The sequence below is a fragment of the Mytilus edulis genome, chromosome 14 (genome assembly GCF_963676685.1).
Source record: "Mytilus edulis chromosome 14, xbMytEdul2.2, whole genome shotgun sequence".
Taxonomy (NCBI): domain Eukaryota; kingdom Metazoa; phylum Mollusca; class Bivalvia; order Mytilida; family Mytilidae; genus Mytilus; species Mytilus edulis.
The window spans coordinates 24,132,761-24,152,096 of record NC_092357.1 but is presented as its reverse complement, the minus strand read 5'-3'; the positions used below and the strand labels follow the sequence as shown (position 1 = coordinate 24,152,096).

At 31.3% G+C, this 19,336-nt stretch overlaps 2 protein-coding genes across 4 annotated transcripts in view; both read right to left on the bottom strand.

Annotated features, from left to right (window-relative positions):
• Positions 1–535: 535 nt before the first annotated feature.
• On the bottom strand, positions 536–7,432 carry LOC139503196 (uncharacterized). Of its 3 annotated transcripts, none has more exons than XM_071292938.1 (2): positions 7,383–7,432; positions 536–1,840 (listed from the first exon to the last, which is right to left on the bottom strand). In XM_071292938.1, exons 1-2 carry the CDS (start codon positions 7,388–7,390, stop codon positions 802–804), a joined length of 1,047 nt encoding a protein of 348 aa, XP_071149039.1. In that variant the 5' UTR covers positions 7,391–7,432; the 3' UTR covers positions 536–801. The 3 variants fall into 3 exon arrangements, with proteins under 3 accessions (XP_071149039.1, XP_071149040.1, XP_071149038.1); XM_071292939.1 differs by lacking the exon at positions 7,383–7,432 and adding an exon at positions 3,498–3,625; XM_071292937.1 differs by lacking the exon at positions 7,383–7,432 and adding an exon at positions 2,622–2,728.
• A 6,239-nt stretch (positions 7,433–13,671) lies between these two features.
• The window catches only part of LOC139504067 (uncharacterized), a 98,137-nt gene continuing 92,472 nt past the window's right edge, over positions 13,672–19,336 (bottom strand). Inside the window, exons 25-26 of the mRNA XM_071294125.1 lie at positions 18,997–19,041; positions 13,672–13,832 (exon numbers count right to left, since the gene is read on the bottom strand). Coding sequence (XP_071150226.1) covers positions 13,672–13,832; positions 18,997–19,041 — 206 coding nt within the window. The remainder of the gene's footprint in view (positions 13,833–18,996; positions 19,042–19,336) is intronic.

The following is a 19,336-nucleotide window of genomic DNA, read 5'->3' as shown; positions in this document are numbered from 1 at the left end:
TATTTATTTGTACATCTCTAATCATTGTTCACGCCTGTAATTCTCTTATCAAAGGTGTATTAAGGTCAACGCATTGATGTTTTATTAGTTAATTGGCTTTGGTCTGCTGTGTCGGTATTAACTTTGGATCATACGCTTGGTGTGTATTTATTATGTCTAAAACATGTTGTATAAGCCACGGATATGTCCCTTTTACCTGTCTTCCAGCATGAAATCAACGAAGGCAACTCCTTACCGAGTTTATACCCGCTATGCATAAGACGACGTATGCCTTACGTTTTACACTTCCATGATGTCTGAGATAACATATGTTTTATTTGTTTTGTTCGTGTTGCTAAGTTTTAAGTTTTCTTTATATCAATTTATAGACTGTTGTGTGTCTTTGTGTTAATTACTTTTATACTATAGTCTTGTCTGTATCAAGTGTATTTTCCCGTCTTTTTACACGAACCTTTTCAAATGCAACTATTACCATACATATAGATGATATTCGAACATGATTCATAAATCATTTGTGCAAATTATAAGTAAAATATTTGAGGTATTCAGTGTTTTATACAAAAGATCAACATTAAATCTTTGACAGACAGATATGAGTTTAGGTGGTCAAGGTGGTGTTTACAAAATATGAAATTCTTGATTTGAAAAAAATAAATTAAGTTTGTACATAATGAATTCTAGTTTCATCATCTTACAATGCAAACATATTGTTTGTTCTATCACATGTTGTTATAGAAATTTTACAACATAAAATCGCCAGACCTACCGCTTCTCGTCCAATCATTAATGATTGTCTTGAATTCAAAATCTAGCATCGTTCCTTTCTGGAATCTTCCAAAAAGGATACGGGAATTTATACTTTACTTCGCAGTCTGTAGAACATTTTTGTCCGGGGGTGAGGTTAAATACAAACGTTTCAATTTTAACTACTAATGCCAGCCTCTTGAATTTAGAGTTGTAACGCTTAATCTTGATAACAACTTCATTACTCATTGGTTTATATTTAACTCGATACAATCCACTCGGAATTTTTCTTTCATTGGTCCATGCAATTCCATTGGCCGAGATAAGTCGATATGTCTTTTCGGGACTCTTTTGATCATTGGTAAGCCTGATTAGTTCCGTTAGAAAACAAGAGTCGCATAATAACTGCTGTTGATGTGTTTCTGTAATCTGTTGTACCGGATCTTCGTCACTGAATAGTTCCAAAAACATAGAGATTCCATTCTCTTTTTTAGTATATTTGATCATTTTTCGTTTCTCTTTTGCGTCAAAGGAAAAGCTTTCCCCAGTCGCACACCATGTTGCAAAGTGGGCTGATGTGACATCCGGGGCATGTTGGCGGAAATGTGCCTCTGGACGAATTTTCTGAGACGATAGGGACCTAACCGGTACTACCTGTCCACCTAGGGTTTTCTCCACAAGAGCCAAAGCTCTTTTTAATATCTTTTCATTGGCATACGTCTGTCGGCCGTATTGCACTATGTGTAGACCTTCTTTAGCGATATCGAATTCAGGTAGAATATCTTGCGCCACAACATCCTGCTGCTTAAAGTCTTTTCCAAATAAACTTTTCACAAGTGAAATCTCGTTTGAACGTGATGCATGAACGATGTTCATCTGCACACGATTACTATCTGGAACGGTTGTAATGTTAGAAAGGATAGCATGATAGAATTTCATGTCCCGTTCAAAACAGATATGGTCACCAACTTGTACTTCATCAATATTTTTAATTCGTCGGTACTTGATACATTTGGTGCATGCGTATTGACTTGTTGGAGAAAAGTTTAACAAATCTATCTTATCTTTGCTGAACATATTGACTGGTATAGAAAATCTGAAAATAACAATAGGCGTATAAGGTATAATAAGCAACAACTATAAGGAAATAATTCTAGTGTCGAAGTGAAAATCATCAACCAAATTTTACAATATATTATTAGTCAACAAAAATTGGACATTTTGGTACTGTAGCCATAGAGACATACTCACCAGTATAAATACACATAAATAGCGGACGCCTTAAATTCTGAGGAAGATCCAGAGTGAGAGTAGGCTTTGTACAGAATTTAAATATAAGTTTAAGGTGGTACCTAACACTACAGGGAGATAACTCTGTAAAATCACCTAAACGTTTTAATGACGTTGTGTTTTTAAGGGAATATTAAGCTTCTCAATGATCAAAATTAGTGTTTGTCAAACTGCTATATAACCAGTGTAATTTTTCTGATAAAATGCTTGGTTCAAATTTTTTGAAACTTTTATATTTTTGTCAAAGGGTCAAAGTAAATACTTTGTCAAAATTTTATGAAAATTAAACGAGCCAAATTAATTTTAGTGAAAGTGTTGGGTACCACCTTAAACTCTTAGACTTGCGGGACATATAAATGATATTAATATGCCTCACAGCCCTATATTTTGACCATTGAAAAAAAGTAGTGCATATGAGCTTTCCATCTAGAAAATAATATTTTTTTTCGAATCTTTATAGTACAAATGTCACAGTTATAGCCGCAAAAGGAGTTCCAATATAAAATTGCATAATACTAATTTGTATATAAAGAAGGAACAACTATATATAGGCATGATACATATATAATTATAACATAATTACTCACCCTTTTTTAAATTTATTTCGATTTGTCATTCTTGTTTACTATCAACTATATATGAATATATATTAAATACCTGACTTTATACAATAAAAAAGTACAAAATGTACTTGAACTTAGTCATGATCACATATATACATTATATCTATATAGGATGTGTATTTGAAACGCAATTTTATATACCAAATTCTGAGTATAAAAACGCAGTTATTGTTTATTGAAGAAAGGACGGATTTCCGACATTTCAGTTTGGTCTTCAAACAAATTATTATAACCTATAAAATGACAATTTTTAGCAGGATTTACAATGACACAGATTCCAAATAAAGCTGTTTTGAGCAATGTTAGGTTACCATACAGTCTTCAACAATGAGAACAAACCATTTTGCATAGTCTGCTATTAAAAGGCAAAGTAGGAACACTTTAAAAGAAACACCAGAATGGTCTGATTTATAACAAAACAACTAACAAACAAATATGGAGTTATAGGTACATGCATGACTTAGGACAGGCGCATACTCGGGCGCATATAGATTGTGGCGAAGTTAAATATGTTACATATATATTATAATTAAAAAATGTCCTCTTTGTGATTTTTCATTATCAATTATCTAATAATTGTAAAGAATGAAGAACATTCACAAAAAGTTATAATAAATAAACAGGCCTAAGTTACTACAGAAAAAAAAGCTTCCTAGTTGTATAAACCTGTTATCAGATAATGACCTGTCAATGCTGATGTTTTAACACCGTGTTTAAAATGAGGGTCTACTTGGTTGGACCATCATTCTGCATTCTTTAATTGTAAACTCAATTTTCTGTCTATTTTCATTATTGTTCTATATTTTTATATTTCAGCACCGAAATTTTACATACACTTACTTCTGTTCACTTTTTATGTTATTTTTTAGACATCCAGTTTGCTTATTGTGCCAAACATTCTCTAATGTAGAACCTCTTGAATATCACGCGAAGTATGTAAAATCAATTTAAACGCGACTGTCCTGTTTAAAAAAATATATCGAAATTCACACCTTACATTATAGAATTTTATTACTTATCAATATATATATATATAGATGTGGAAAGGTAAAAAGACGTGACAAAATACACATTTACACATACAATGTATATATGAGATGTACATTATTAGGAAATATCGATATTGAATCCCATATACATTATCAGGAAATAATAGTTTAGTACAAATATTTTTTAAATTTTGATTTGTATTCCTATAAACAATCAATAAACTTCTCTTTCGGAATTGCCACTGACAGAATGGGACCATGTTTGACAAGTCCTCGCCCTAACCCCGACAGTGGCGCAACAAACAAAAATTCAATGTTAACATTAGTTTGAAAAATATATAAACTGAAATATCGACCTCAAAGACAAATTTAAAAAAGAGAAGTCCATACAAATGCAAAATTTTAAGCTATAATCAACGGAACAAGTGACAAAAAGAAGTGCCGTATTCCAAACTAGGTACAGGCATTTTTCGAAGAACATGTTGGGTCAAATCTGGTTTTATAGCTAGCTATACCCCAACTGTTATGATTGTTTCGGTATATTAAAGAGATTGGGTGAGCAACCCAAACATACATAATAATTGACGTGGCATTATTTGAAAACCAGCAGTAAAAACTGTGCAAAGTTGAGAATGAATATAGGGAATGTGTCAAAGAAACAACAACCCAACCAAAGGACAAAACAGCCGAATCACACCAATGGGTATTAAACATGGTGAGTAAATCCAACAACGAATGTTCGTGTCCTTGAAAGCACTTATCCAATATCATATTCACTTTCTAGGGAAAGTAACAATTAAGTTGCTTTAATTCTAAGGATTTACAAAATAGAAACGACACTTTAAAACATTTTGTATTCTTATAATTCTTCGAAAAGGAGCTTGGAATAGCAGATCTGTTAAAAGCGGAAATGAATAAAGAAAGAATACAACAAATAAGTAAACTCATAAAAGACAAACGTCATAAAGTACTGATCTAAGTAAATTCGCAGCTACTATAAATAAAAAAAATAAAAAATAAGACATGTTATTTCACCATATATATAATCGAAAACTGACTTCCAATTATGATAAGATGAAAATAAATCTAGTAAGTGCTACAGACACGCATTTCCCCCAATTATAGAAAAAATTGAGGTCAGTCAAAACCACAAGTTTACAATACCAGGAATACATAATATATTAAGATGAAGAAAATCGGGGAAAAACAACATCTTTCAACCACACAGTAATTCGATAAAGATGTCACTTGAACTTGGTACTACTAAATGAAGTTCAAACTGAGAAATATCAACTTTGAAGCAAGCAATACGAAATAATTAATTGGAATCGATTCATGATCATACATATAAAGTTGGAACTGGGAGATGTTAAGTTTGAATTGAGAAATATAAACTTGGAAGATAGAAAGGTCTAAACAAATGTGCGAAATTTGAAAAATATTATTTCCCTTCATGTTTTTTGAAGTAACGATGATATCAGTTATTATTATAAATGAATGTCTCACTATATCATACGGTATTGCTCACTCAACGTAAAAATGTAAAACGGTACGAGGTTGCTGATTACAAACGTTCGAAGGTCGTGTGGAGTGTTAGACTAAAGTCAAAGTTCATTGTTTTGTATGATAACAACTACCAAGACTAAATATATAGTGATAACAAATATTACAAGATTCCTATGATTTTTTTCTGCCTAGGACAAAAAATAGAAGTATACGCCTGCACGCCGTTCGGGATAAAAAAAATATAATGAAAACGCAACGCACACATCCCTTTTTGTTATGATTGGTCATAAATACTGGGCATTTATTATTTTTTTTGTTTTTTTTAACAATTTTCGTTGATTTCGTGAATAAAAGAAAACCGTGAATTTACAGTTATACTGTTCTTTAAGTTAAGCAGAACACCAAACTCAAATACATACGACGCACCATTTTTTCCCTTAATAATTGAAACTAAATACCACGAAATTAATAATAAAAAAATACTACTACTAGTATTGATAATTTGCAAACATATGAGAGAAATGCATCGATGGATTCATTTTTTGTCACCGATACTTAAACAACATATCTATATCAAAATTTTGTCCGCTTTTGAAACATGAAACTTAATTTATGGCTATATTTTATTTAAACATAATTTATGCTTGAGATAAGAAAACTGACAATTGTTTAGACCCACATTTTAACTAACCAGAACTTCTCTTAACTAAAGGTTCTACCAGTTACACATACATTTTGACATTGACTTTTTTGTATATTTGAAAATATTTATTGACCCATTATTTTACTGATTGTGTCCTATTTGATTGAGTGATGATACACGTATATATATATAAGAGAAGATGTGCATCCTGTCCATACATATTAAGAAGTTCCATTTTGAGTTTATGCGATGCCTTCAGCTTAGTTTATTACCTAGGTTTGTATTTGTAATCTAGTTTCATAATATATATTCAGTTGCCTTAACTAATGATATTAATGCTTTATCAATATGGATTGAAACTTTTAATTTTTACTGAAGTATTTGGTATAGTGAGTTAAAATATAATAAACAAAACCTTATAGACACAGTGGGGTCGGATGGTAGGCAACTAAACTTTTTCACTCATTTTCTCTGTTTGTATGCAAACTCTATTCTGCAGTTGACATTGTTTTTATGCTAAGCAGTTTTACTTCATGTTTTGATTTCAGCATAATTAAGTAAGACTAATGTGGTACGCACTGAAGTGTGAACGATTGGCTAAATGCCAAAGCAGATAACGGAATGAGAAAATCTAAAACTAGACAAAAACAAAAACACCATAGGAATCAAATCTGTTGAAATCACCTATAACATCCTAACCTTTCGGAATGTTGGGTATTCGATGCTCTCCTTACTACTAGCACCTGAGATCAACCCTAGTTTTTTTTTGGGGGGGGGGGGGTTCGTGTTGTTTATTCTTTGGTTTTCTATGTTGTGTCATGTGTGCTGTTGTTTGTTTGTCTTTTTCATTATTAGCCATCATGGCGTTGTCAGTTTGTTTTAGATTTATGAGTTTGACTGTCCCTTTGGTATCTTTCGTCCCTCTTTTTTTACTCTCTTTTGGACTTTTAAATATTATTATTTAAAGTGTAACTGATGAGTCTTTTGAAAATGAAATGTGTATCTGGCACATTTATAATCATGATATCTATGCTTAGTTTATTTAGTGATATAATCTTATAGAGATAGTGTAAATGAGATTAAGTGCAATGTCTCAGTTAAAATTAGTTATCCAGTCATAAGATGCAAATCAGATACCATGTATTAAATTGATACGAAACAAAACAAACAATGGATGTCACAGTAAAACAATTCTGAATAAATAATATAACGGTTAAGACAAAGTTTAAGAAAGTGAAAAGAACAAGCCAATATGTGCCCCCTGTTTAGATGACATTGGATAAAAGATTGAAATAGACCCCAAGTTAGAGTTCGATTTTATCATGTTGACGATATGACACTGTGTAGAAAAACAAAGACAGATGTTATCGATTTTTACAGGATTAGTTAATGATAAATGTTTATTTTTAACTACATGTTTCGAGGAAACATTACCCTTTTAGTGAGTTTGTACAACTTTATGAACTTTGTCCAATTACTTCAGAATAAAATCTGATCAACATCAATATAGTAATAAAACTATGATATGAGTCAGAAATTCCAGAAATCATGTCAAAGTTGACCATTTAGATAAAACGTCCATCTTACCTGAACATGTCCTTTAAAGTAACGATTATCTAGTATCATATGAGGTAAACATGACAAAGTTATTTTTAGAATCTGGAATTCGAAATTCTAAATTTAGCTTTATCGGTATGTTTGTATTTATTCATTATTATCTTTTAAAATATGAAAATTATAATTCAAATTTGAATCATCAGGTAGCAAAATGTATACAAATGTTACTTTCAATAGTATTGAAAGGACATATGCAGGTAAGATAGATGTTTTGTGTTAATGGTCAATTTGGATTTGATTTTGATATTGATAGTGTAGGTCGCTTTTGGTCATAATACTCCTGACGTTTTTGCATATTCAAATGTTTGAGTTTGAGCGTACCAGGTGAAGGTTAATCCATGAAAGGTCTTTGGATGCACGAAATTTATGAAGCGCTGTCTTCATTTATATTATTTTGTTTATTTTCCATCCTTTACGAGATTTTATCATTGGTAAAATATTGTCGCCTTAATTTTAGTAAATAATTAAGTTATGACACCATAGTGACACCACAGGCGACATATCTGTACTAGGGTTTGCACTTCATACAAAATGTGGTTCGGTCAACGCATCTATGACCTATAAAATTACAACGATCAGCATTTAATTCTTAAATACATTTGTTGTTCATTTGTCTTTTGGCTGATACGAAAGAACAGATTTGTATTGCTGCTAGTGCTTTTAAGATTGTTTAATTATCGGGTAGTCTTTTTCTATATTTATACCTTTTGATTTTCATTTCTGTTAATGAATAACTGAGGCTGCAATGTTTCTTAAAAAAGTTGAGCCTATACGGACTTTGCCTTTTTAATTTGAGGTTCATATTCAAAACTAATTGTTTTAATGAAGGTGTCGATGGAATTTGCAGAATAGAGAATAAAGGGCACAACAAATAAAATTAGAGAACTATCGCAAATACTTAATTATAGAGAATATTGGTGCGAATATTTGAAGACTAGAGAATAATGGGCAAATTGATTTTTGAATAGAGACAATTGCCTAAAATTAAAAAAGCATAAATATTTGACACTTGTTCAGATTTTAGATTTTCCATGAATTGTTTTGTCGGTCTCTCGTCGACTAGTATATGCTCTTTGGTTCTCCCTTTGGTATCTTCCGTTTAGTTTTTGTCTCGTGTGAGAACTTATCCTTCGATGAATATACAAATTTGCAAATAATCCACCATTGAACTTTCCATCATGTAATACCATCTTGGAACGTGTAAAAAAAAGAGAATATTGTGGTTATCGTGTGATACCATGTAAACCCGAAGACATCCCTAATCTTAAAAAATGATTTCAAGGAAACTATTACACTATAAAATATATCGCTTAACGTTTTACTTATTTCTTTCATTTCCTCTGTTTTTTTGTTTTTGTTTTTTTTGGACATCATTGACAAACTGACGAAAGTAAGAACTGGATTCCTGAGACACCTGCAATATGTTTTCTTATCTTAAACATAAAATATGTTTAAATGAAATATAGCCATAAATTAAGTTTCACGTTCCAAATGCAGATTACATTTTGATATAGATATATCTTTAAAGTATCGGTGATAAAACTGAATCGATCAATGCATTTCTGTCATGTGCTCGAAAATTATTAATATTGAGGAGTTTTATTTTTATTTTCGTGGTACTTATTTTGATGTATTGAGGAAACATTGTATTTTCGTGGGTACTTGAGTTTGTTGGTGTGCTTAACTTACATAAAATTATACTTCTTTGAACTTTCAATCATACAAGAACCACCACAACTCCAAACAATGCAAATTACCTTCCATGGTACTAACATTAAAAATACAGTTACTTCTCTTTGTGAACATGAAGAAAGCACTTCCATCGGACTCCACAGAATGCAGCAAACCTTTGTTCCCAGGTAAACGATTGACTTAAATTTTCAGTGACACACAACAATTTTATAGGCCAAACTATTGTAAAGCTTTAATCCACTTTTCATCAATACTTTGCACGAAATTGTACCATTTAAACATAAGGTAGAAATCCGAGATACACATACATTAATAACACTACCAAAGTGTACAAACGAAAATTGTGGGAAATATTAAAAAATGGAAAAAAAACAACTTGCGGTCACTTATGCACAATAGTTGATTCAAGATGCAGTTTCTTTAACACCCTTCCGCTTACGCATGCGCAGAACTTATTTCGAATCGTACATAATTTCTGACGTCATGAATCCATCTTCACCTGCACGCTATACACCAACAATCAACGTGAACTTTCCCTTATTTTGGATAGCCACCAACGGAACCCTCAGTATTTTTTGCAAGGGTTCTTTTATCGTCCATAGATCGTGTGACACTCACTCAACACGAGGCATCATACAAAGTTATACAAAGAGGGTAATACTAAGAACAAGACAAGTTGATATAAAAAATGGACTAACAGACTTCACTAACATCAAAAGTAAAATAACATAAAACACATCAATACAATGCTTTACTATACTCTCAAGAAGTTGTTTGGAAAGGGTACAAATTTATGCTCAGATGAAGCCAAAATTTTGCTTCAATATGTTATGAAATTAAATTTTATTTCGTGTATGAGTATTCACTACCGATTTTTGTGCAAGCCCGCAAATCAATGATAATGTCCATTACAGCAAATTATCGCCATGTCTCAAAGTTGTTGTATAAGTAATAGATCAGCGAAAGTTTAAGTTATATACCGACCTGGTCGTATCTTAATTGAAAATGAACTTTTGATCGCTGTCAGAAGGCGTATTTCACGTGTCTCAATGACGACTTATGCCCTTTTCTACTTATTGTCCCGTTGCAATTTTGAAAAACAAAAACATTTCCCTTGGACGTACCGCTCTTATACCAGAATTACTGCAATAACTTCAATTTTGGTAATATAATATTCTTACCTTTCACAAGCTAGCATTTTACATTGCAATAGATTTGATTTTCGTTCATTTGTTTTTAATCCTAAATGGTTTTATGGTTACAATGTTTCAAAATCAATGGTAAAACTACCTGTAGGCAGTGGTTTTAGATATATTTTTCATATTTTTGAATATGCAATCAAATCAGTTATATTTTCAAGGCTATCTACTACTTCGAATTGCCAGAGGAATTTTGTAGTTGAGTTTCATATTTGTTATAAATACAATGAAGCTATAGACATACTTTTTGGATGAAATCTGATATAATGATAACAAGTATAAATTTGAGACATTTCTTAATTAGGTATTTTAGATAGGGTTTCACTCGTTCAGACATCCTTTCTTTTTGATTATTCAGAAAGACTTCAGACATTTAGTCTTACATAATGATTTGTAGTTAGTTGTTATTGGCTTTCAACTAGCTTCCAACAACTGCGAGTTCTCTCATATCTGTACGTTGTGTCTTTTATGTTTTTGTTAGTTGTTTTTTGTGATTTCTATTGATATGATATGTTAAGAACTTTCAATTGATTTCTATAATTTGTTCTTATGTTGTGAAGTTACACCTCTGGCGAAGGTTTCTGGAGCGTTTTGCGATCGAAAACATGTTTAACCCTGCCACATTATCTGTGTGCCTGTCCCAAGTCAGCGTAATTCTGTAATTCAGTGGTTGTCGATTTTTCCAGTCTACTATATTTGGTTTTCGTATATTGTTTTGAACAGAAATCAGATTTGGTTTGTTTCACGTTTGTTATTTTGTTTTATAAATTTCATGCGTCCGAAGGGTTTTTCTGGTTAAATAAAAAAGAATCTTAACGTTCATCCTTTCTCAATTTAAATTCTGAGCTAACTAAAACTGAAACTGTAAAGTTTAAGTCATATCTTGCATAGTTGTTTGTTTCAAATAATAGTCCTTATCCCAATACATTCAATTTTATGCCAGCTTGAATTAAATATACACGTAAAAAGACACGATAAAGACCAGCAATACACGTCTTTTTCAATGCCAAATATGTCATATATATGTCATATAGATATAAGTATAAATAGAGCTGTATTTTCAAATATTAAAATTGCATATTGAAACTGTGAAACGTTGTTTTTTTCCGTTACGTGGTTGATTGATTTCCATTGTTCAGAACGTTTTAAAACAACCAACACGTTGTGGCGTACGCTTTTGAAAACATTACCTAGAATGCATTAGATTCTGAAACGAATGGGGGACAAATAAGGTAGAACAAATTTCCCCTGTAGTTATTTAATTCACAAAGTCAACAAAATTAAGAAAGATGGTAAAATCTACTGGTATATGAATTCCAAAAACAGTAAATATTTGAAGAAATGATTAATTTTAAACATTTATAGTCATATACTTCATTTAAGTAAAATTACTGTCACAATTCAATGAGTCTCTTTTGCGAATCGTACATAGGTATAATCCTGGTATCTAGGATGAGTTATTTTTAGCATTAAATATTTTTCGTGTGGTTCAATTTTTTTCTCTCGAAAAGACAGGAATACACATGTATTCTAATTACGCTATAAACCCAAAAGTATTTAGGTAATCAGTTATTCTAAACCGACAATTTCACGTACTGAAGGGTAAAGAGCATCCATCAATGTCCTTGGTTTCGTTGATTAGTAGAACATGTACAATCTTGGGCAGTATTTTAATTATATTCTGTGGATATATAGTACTATATAAGATTGAGGCGTAGAAGCTCGATCAATATTCTAACTGTCATAAAATAATGGTAGGTTGCGTTAGCTTATATTATTTTTTTATATATGTATTATATTAATATTTAAATCATTGTTGTGACGTCATTGTATTGTTGTACCGTTCTTTATTTCAGTGATTGGACTATCATTTACCTGTAAGAAACCATTATGTCACGGTTGGTCTTACATTTGTCAATCCTGACACCCCTCGGTGTGTAATAAGACAAGAAACACCTTAAAATATGCATTATCTTACTTATATACCGTCAAAACATATTATTTTCTGCAAAGATTTGCAGGATTTGCATCCTATTTTACCGACCCTACTAAAGCGGGATATTCTTTTCTGATGCGTTCAAGTTTTAATACGCCCTACGGCTCATTTTTAATGTGAAGTAAAGCTCACTATATAAAGTTTAGAAATCATTATCCAGTTACATTAAAAATATAACTGTAATTGCATGAAGAAAGAAATAAATGAATTGTTACGCTGTATGAAAGTCAATTTGTAAGTAAGTTATTGTATCAACTTGGTTTAAGAAAGGGCGTTGCTATGTTTTTTCTTTTTTTAATGACATTTTTATCGCCGAAAAGCAAATTACTTTTAATTTATTTTTAACGAACTGCTCAAAATAGTTGTTTTCTCTCTTCTGAATGGCAATACATTTTTTTTGGAACTGAGAATCATGATTAAATAAAAAAAAACTCCACTCCACCTCATTTTATGTATGTGGCTGTTATTCTATAGAAAATAAGAATATTTAGTCATTTGATCATTTGATAAAATAAAAAGGTATATATAGATGTAAAAAGTAAAAAAACTGACACGAAGAGGCACGAAATCGCGATACATGTACATTTTTTTCACGAAAAAGAAAATCCATATGTCAAAGTATGATTTCCATAAAGTTGAATCAATAAGATTTTCAAAATCTTACATACGAAAGTGTTAAATTTGGCTTGTTTTAAAAGTGTTATGAAAAGTTTAACATAATTTAGTAAATTCATATCAAATAATGTCTCTTTATTGTAGCGATAAATTAACAGACTTCACATTTTTTGTTCCGATAGTTAAAATGTGCGTCAACGACGATTGTTGGTTTTTGAGTCTAATAAACGGAGGAAAGGATTGTTTCTGCCTTAAACCTATCATAAATTGAAAATTAAAAAGTAAAACCCCAATTGTCAACAAAACACGACGATACCTATAAAACGAATTAAATGCTTAAGTAAATTATAGTTTGCATTTTAATCAAGGAAAATAATGACCTTACATAGGTCGTTATTTTATGCCTTGAAGCAAATTTCATTGAAACTTGGTATCGTCCAGGTTGATTCTTCAAAAGAAAGACCTGTCGTTCTGAAAGAAAATAACTCCATCTTCTAACAGGTCAATGATAGATCAAGAACTGACAAAAATCAATCAATTCCTACAATTTATTTCTTGATGTGAAAAAATTACAACGAAAATACAAATGACAATTACACAATTGGTTTTTTTTTTTTTATTGAAGTCACTTTCCAATACAATACTTTTGTCACTCAATAAAACAGGTTTCTTGAGAAAAAAAACCCAAAATCTTTCAAATTGAATTTAACACTGCCAATACTTATTTGAAAGCCATTTTTCTTATGTTTTGGGTTGTCTATTTTAGCACCAATTTGGTTGATAATAGTCGTTGTAAGTTTTGTTTTTGTTGCTTTTGGGTATTTCTTTTTGCAAAAGATTTATTCTCGTCCATCTTTTGATATAAAAATCGACCAATGGTGTTGCTCTCATTCTTCCTAACACCATTTTCAGCTACAACTAAAATGAAAAAAGATAAATCAAATAACACTTCTAATCCTTCATAGATCATGTCGCCACACAAGGGTCATAAGTAAAATTATTGTATTATCATAATCAAGAAAAAATCGTTCATCTAAAGTAAATGTTTTACCAAGTGTTGAGATGCAAGCTACATCATGTTCCATTGGACAAAATAGGTAATCAAGAATTTGATTTACAACTTAAACTCACCCTGTTTGTACAGTGCAAGTCGAGAACTTGCTTCATGAACTAGGGGATTACAATAGTTTTATTATTTTCAAGTGTCGGCGTTGTTTGACTCTTTTTTAATCAGATATCATTGCCTGTATAGAAATATAATGCAAAACTTCGCTTATCAACGACGTTGAATATGGGAAGCAGAATAAAGGAACACGTTATCGCAGGTTATCTATTAAACAAATCAATCATGTAACCGATTCGCACTTTGTTCGTAGTGATCGTTTTTTTTTAAACCGATGTACTCTCTTGCAATTAAATAAACGTAAGTGCTAGATTTAATCATAATTGTTTACCTTCAACTGTACTTTATTTTTGTCTATTGTTTAAGTTGAGCTACTGTTTAAAGGAGCCAACATGTAGGATAATTCAAATAAAGTTCATCCACAAATTTACACACTTGAAGAAAACCAATATTAACGAAAGTTTGTATTTGGTTGTTTCTTCACCTTTTATGACATGTTAAATACTTTATCAAGAAAGACATAAGGCTCTAACAGTCCATTCTGTAAAATATTGCACAGGTCTTCGGCCAGCGGCCTCAGACCTGTTTAATATTTTATAGCATGGACTGTAATCGGCTTAAATCCTTTACGGAATGCAATGTATGTTCCATAAAAGAAAGGCGAAAACAAACTGACAAGGTCATGGCAAAAAAAAACAAAAAAAACAAAAAAAAAAAACAACGAAAAACGGCCAAAAGACAAACAACAGTACATATTTACAACATAGCAAACTGAAAATGAGCAAACGAACCTTACCACAAATCGGGTGTATTCTCACGTGCTCTTATTTTAACACAACACTAAGAATCGAATTCGTGAAATTAAGAATGATACTTATACAAAATTGAACGTGCGTAAATGATAAATCACTTGTCGTCTTTCATTTTTGCCTAATGTGTGATTTGTCTATAGAGTGTCTAAATGCCATTTTGATTTTCTTTCTGGCATAGTTGTTTGTTTTTATAGTGATTAGTATTATAACACAATGTTGACTGCTGAACCCCAACTTTGGACAATTTTACCTATAATGTCTGTAAGTTTTACTCACACATTATTGTCAATATAATGTAATTCTTTGCAACTGTCATACAAGTACGAGATTTAGCTAGCTATAAAACCAGGTTGAATTCACCATTTTCTACATAAGGAAATATGCCTGTACCAAGTCAGGAATATGACAGTTGTTTTCTATTCGTTTGACGTGTTTGAGCTTTTAATTTTGCCATTTGATAATGGACTTTCGTTTTGAATTTTCCTTGGAGTTCGTTTTTTTTTGTTATTTACTTTTTTTAGGTACGTGTTTTACAAATAGGGCATGTCGATTATGTGGACCTGTTTAACTAATCAGTATTTGATCCATCCTCAATATGATCTTAAAAATTCGACTGAGCATAAAGTATTTCCATCCCTTTAGAACGTTATCAAATATTAAGGATTTGTTGTTTCCTTCGCCTTATAATGTCTGAAGTGCATATGATAAACTGATTGTCCACCTTTTGTAGAAATTGTTAACTATAATTGTTCATGTTGTTAAACAGCAACTTGCATTTGGGTAGACATTTGCCAATTAAAAGCATACATTTCACACGTTTAAATTTTCTTGTTACAAATGAGGAGTTTGGGAACATAGGGATCTCAAAATTGTATAGCTTTGAAAATTGCCCAAAATCTATTGTAAATTTTTTGAAACCAAATAAAAAAACAAAACGACCATAAGACGAACAACACCCTACAAAACACAACATAGAAATATACCGACCAAATAACACAAACCCCACCGGAAACCAAGGGGAAATATCAGGTGCTCCGGAAGAGTTAGCAGATCCTGCTTCACATGTGGCACCTATTGTGTTATTTCATGTAAGTGCAAGTATGTTGATAATTTGATAGGTCGCATTCGAGGACAAAATGTCTGGATTGTTGTTACGACAATTATAACACATTCGTCGTCATCTGTAAAATAGATTTGTCGATCGACCAACTTGCAATGACATCGATGTTGTTTTTTCCTTTATATTAACTCTTCATTTGACAATTTCATAGTGAACACAGCATATTTAGTAGTCACTAATTATTTGTCAATTTGGAAAAATACAGGAGTCAAAAAGACATTGTATATGCTGTTAAGTTTCATCTTATCTTGATAAATGTGTTAGAATTAAAGTTGTTCTGTCATTGAAGATGCTTACTCAGTCAACGCATCCGGTCTCGGTCCTTTTAGAGTTTATTTGGTTCCCTCACTTTTAGCGACCTCGATTCTGAAACAATTTATTTGATTTTAACTTTGGTAAAATTCTGTTGCTAACATATGCATTGTCATGATTGTTGCAAGCTTGATGTTTACATTCCCACTCTTTTCATATTTATAGGCTGATATATTGCATTATGAAGCCATGATTAGTAATTTTTTTTAGAGAAACAACAATCAGGTCAGTTTTATTCCACTCATCATCCTGGCATTCTACATCTCCATTTCTACGGCCATAGTCATAACAATGCTCCAAGAAGATTATTACCTTGTTACATATATCTTCACTAAGTTGTAACTCATATAATTAATACTGTCGCCTGTTTTATTAATTGTCAGTGCTACGTCGTAATGTATATTAATTTTCCACAGCGGCTTTTACGGTCTAATGGGTTGAACCCTAAGTAGTCATTTTGTATAGGAACATATTTTAAGTTATGTTCTAATAAATAAGTTGTATATCTACTTAAACAATAACGCTTTTGATGAGTTATACAAAAATCTTAACGATTTTTTTTTGTATAATGAGCTTGGGGGAAATTAATCGTAACAAAGTGAGATTGAATAATCATTTATTGTTTTTTTCAAGTGAAAATTCGTCGATACATTAAAAAAATAGAAAAAAAGAAATAATAAGTTCCGAATATGTATTCCGCTATATTGCTTTTGGAGAATGAAAGGATTAAAATGATTAATACATTAGACAACAAACACATTAGTACCTTATAAGTTAAATAACAAGCATTAAGTAAACATTAAACCCAACTATCGCGCCTTAAATCAAAGTTAATCAATCAACTTTTGATGTTTGTATTTTATTAACTGACCAGGAACAATAGCAATCGTATCATATTCTGTGAAATGATTACTAAAAATGGTCAAAACATAAGCACGTGTTTTCAACTACTACCAATATCTACAAAACATTCTTATTTCGTACACAGATAATCGGATTCATAAATTCAAAAGTTTCATTCGGAAAATTGAAAATATTGCAAAGATTCAAATTTTTCATTGATTGAATATGGTGAATGTTATTGTTAAATTCATATTACGGTTAACATTTAATAATTTTAATATTTGTAAAGAGTTTCGGTTAGTGCGACTAACATTTGGCATATTACCATGTTATGTACATGTATGACATGTTGTTCAAATAAATTCCCAAGAAAAGATGTTAAATATGTCCATTGATAACGAGGTAATAAATAAAATAAATACATAAAATAATGAAGATATGCACACTTGTTACCACATTAATGTGAAAATACAATGACTATTATGAAATGTAACATAAACATTGATAAACGTTATATATAGAGTTCCTGAGAAAACCAAGCAAAATTAAGGAATAAACATTATATTTGATATTCAGTCCCTTTTAAATCCTCATCCGTCAAGTAATCACGTACATTGCTCCAACTACACAAAGTCCAAACACCATGATGCTCATTCCAACACTAGTTGCACCTGAAATGCGTGATTTTTAGAATATTAGGAAGTTTAGTACGATTACATAGTACCTGAATGAAGAAAAAAATAGGAAAACTCTACATTATACTATAATCATTTTTTCTCGTTATATTGACATCACAAAATAAGCTGTAAAACATTTCTTTATATCGAAGTTTGAAAAGTGTCCAATGACTAGATCAATCTACTGGGAAATTATCCACGTTTATGCAACCAAACTAGAGGTAACAGATGTTCATTATGAGCTATAAAACATATATTGCAACCATATGTTTATATTTTCTTAAAATGTCCTGTACCAAGTCAGGAATATGGCAGTTGTTATCAAATAAGCCGTCATATGTATGTTGGAGTTTGTTTTTGTTGCAGTTCAGTGTTTCTGTTGTTCTGTTATTTTCCTCTTATAGTTGACTAGAAGATGCCCGCGAAATAGGGGTACAACTGGGCAAGTGTTGAAACAAAGAGTGTGGACACAGTAATAAGGTGGACACAGTAAGGATTTACACACGGTTAATGTATTTAATTCTATTTCTTTAAAGAGATGAAAATGAGGAACATACTACAAAAGACCCAATTCAGCTCGGTTGGAAAATAAAAATATTAAATACACTAAGAAAATTAGGAAAAGTGTGATTTTCAGTAGTTTTTTACCCTTTTAACTCAATACCAGTATGAGCTACGTAAAATCCGTTCGGATACAGAAAGGGATCAAAATGAGTAACGCAATAAATTAAATATAAGCATGCGCGAAAGCGTATAAGACACGGATCGATAACGGTCTCCGAACTTGGATATTTTCTGAAAAATTGACGTTTTCTGTGGAAAAAAAATTTGTTTTAAAGACAAATTTAGGAAGTACAAAACACTACATATATACGTCATATCACAAATATTTCCGACTTTGTATGGTTTCAGATGAGTTGCGGCTCAATGAAATCGGTCTCTTCCTTTAGTAGTATAGATGTGTTTCCCTCAGTTTTAGTTTGTAACCCGGATTTGTTTTCGCTTAATCGATTTATGACTATGGAACAGCGGTATACTACTGTTGCCTTTATTTATGTGCACAGCGGGTGAAAAATATTAATTATAAACAATTATTCACTCATTGCTGGGTTTGCATGTGTTTATATTTATTAAAAAGTTTACTATTTACCGAAACTATAAATAGATTATTACAATATAAGTTCCAATTACTTACCCGAGCATCCATTTAAATAGTCTCTTACAATATCTAATCCACATTCTAAAATTTAAAAAAATGAACAATAATGTGAATAAAAATTCAAGGCATTATAACTTTATAGCTTTTAGATATACATTGCAGGATTTGTGAGGTTTTAAAAAAAGAGAAGGAACTTTTATGACAATACAAACATGCATGCATCAACATGATGAAACATGCATGCATGAACATTTTTGATCATTTGATATAACTTATCATCGTATTTTATAGGAGTAAAACGGCGGGTGTCACATATGGAGCAGGATTTGCTTATCCTTCCGGGGCACCTGAGATCACCCCCAGTTTTTTTTCCTTT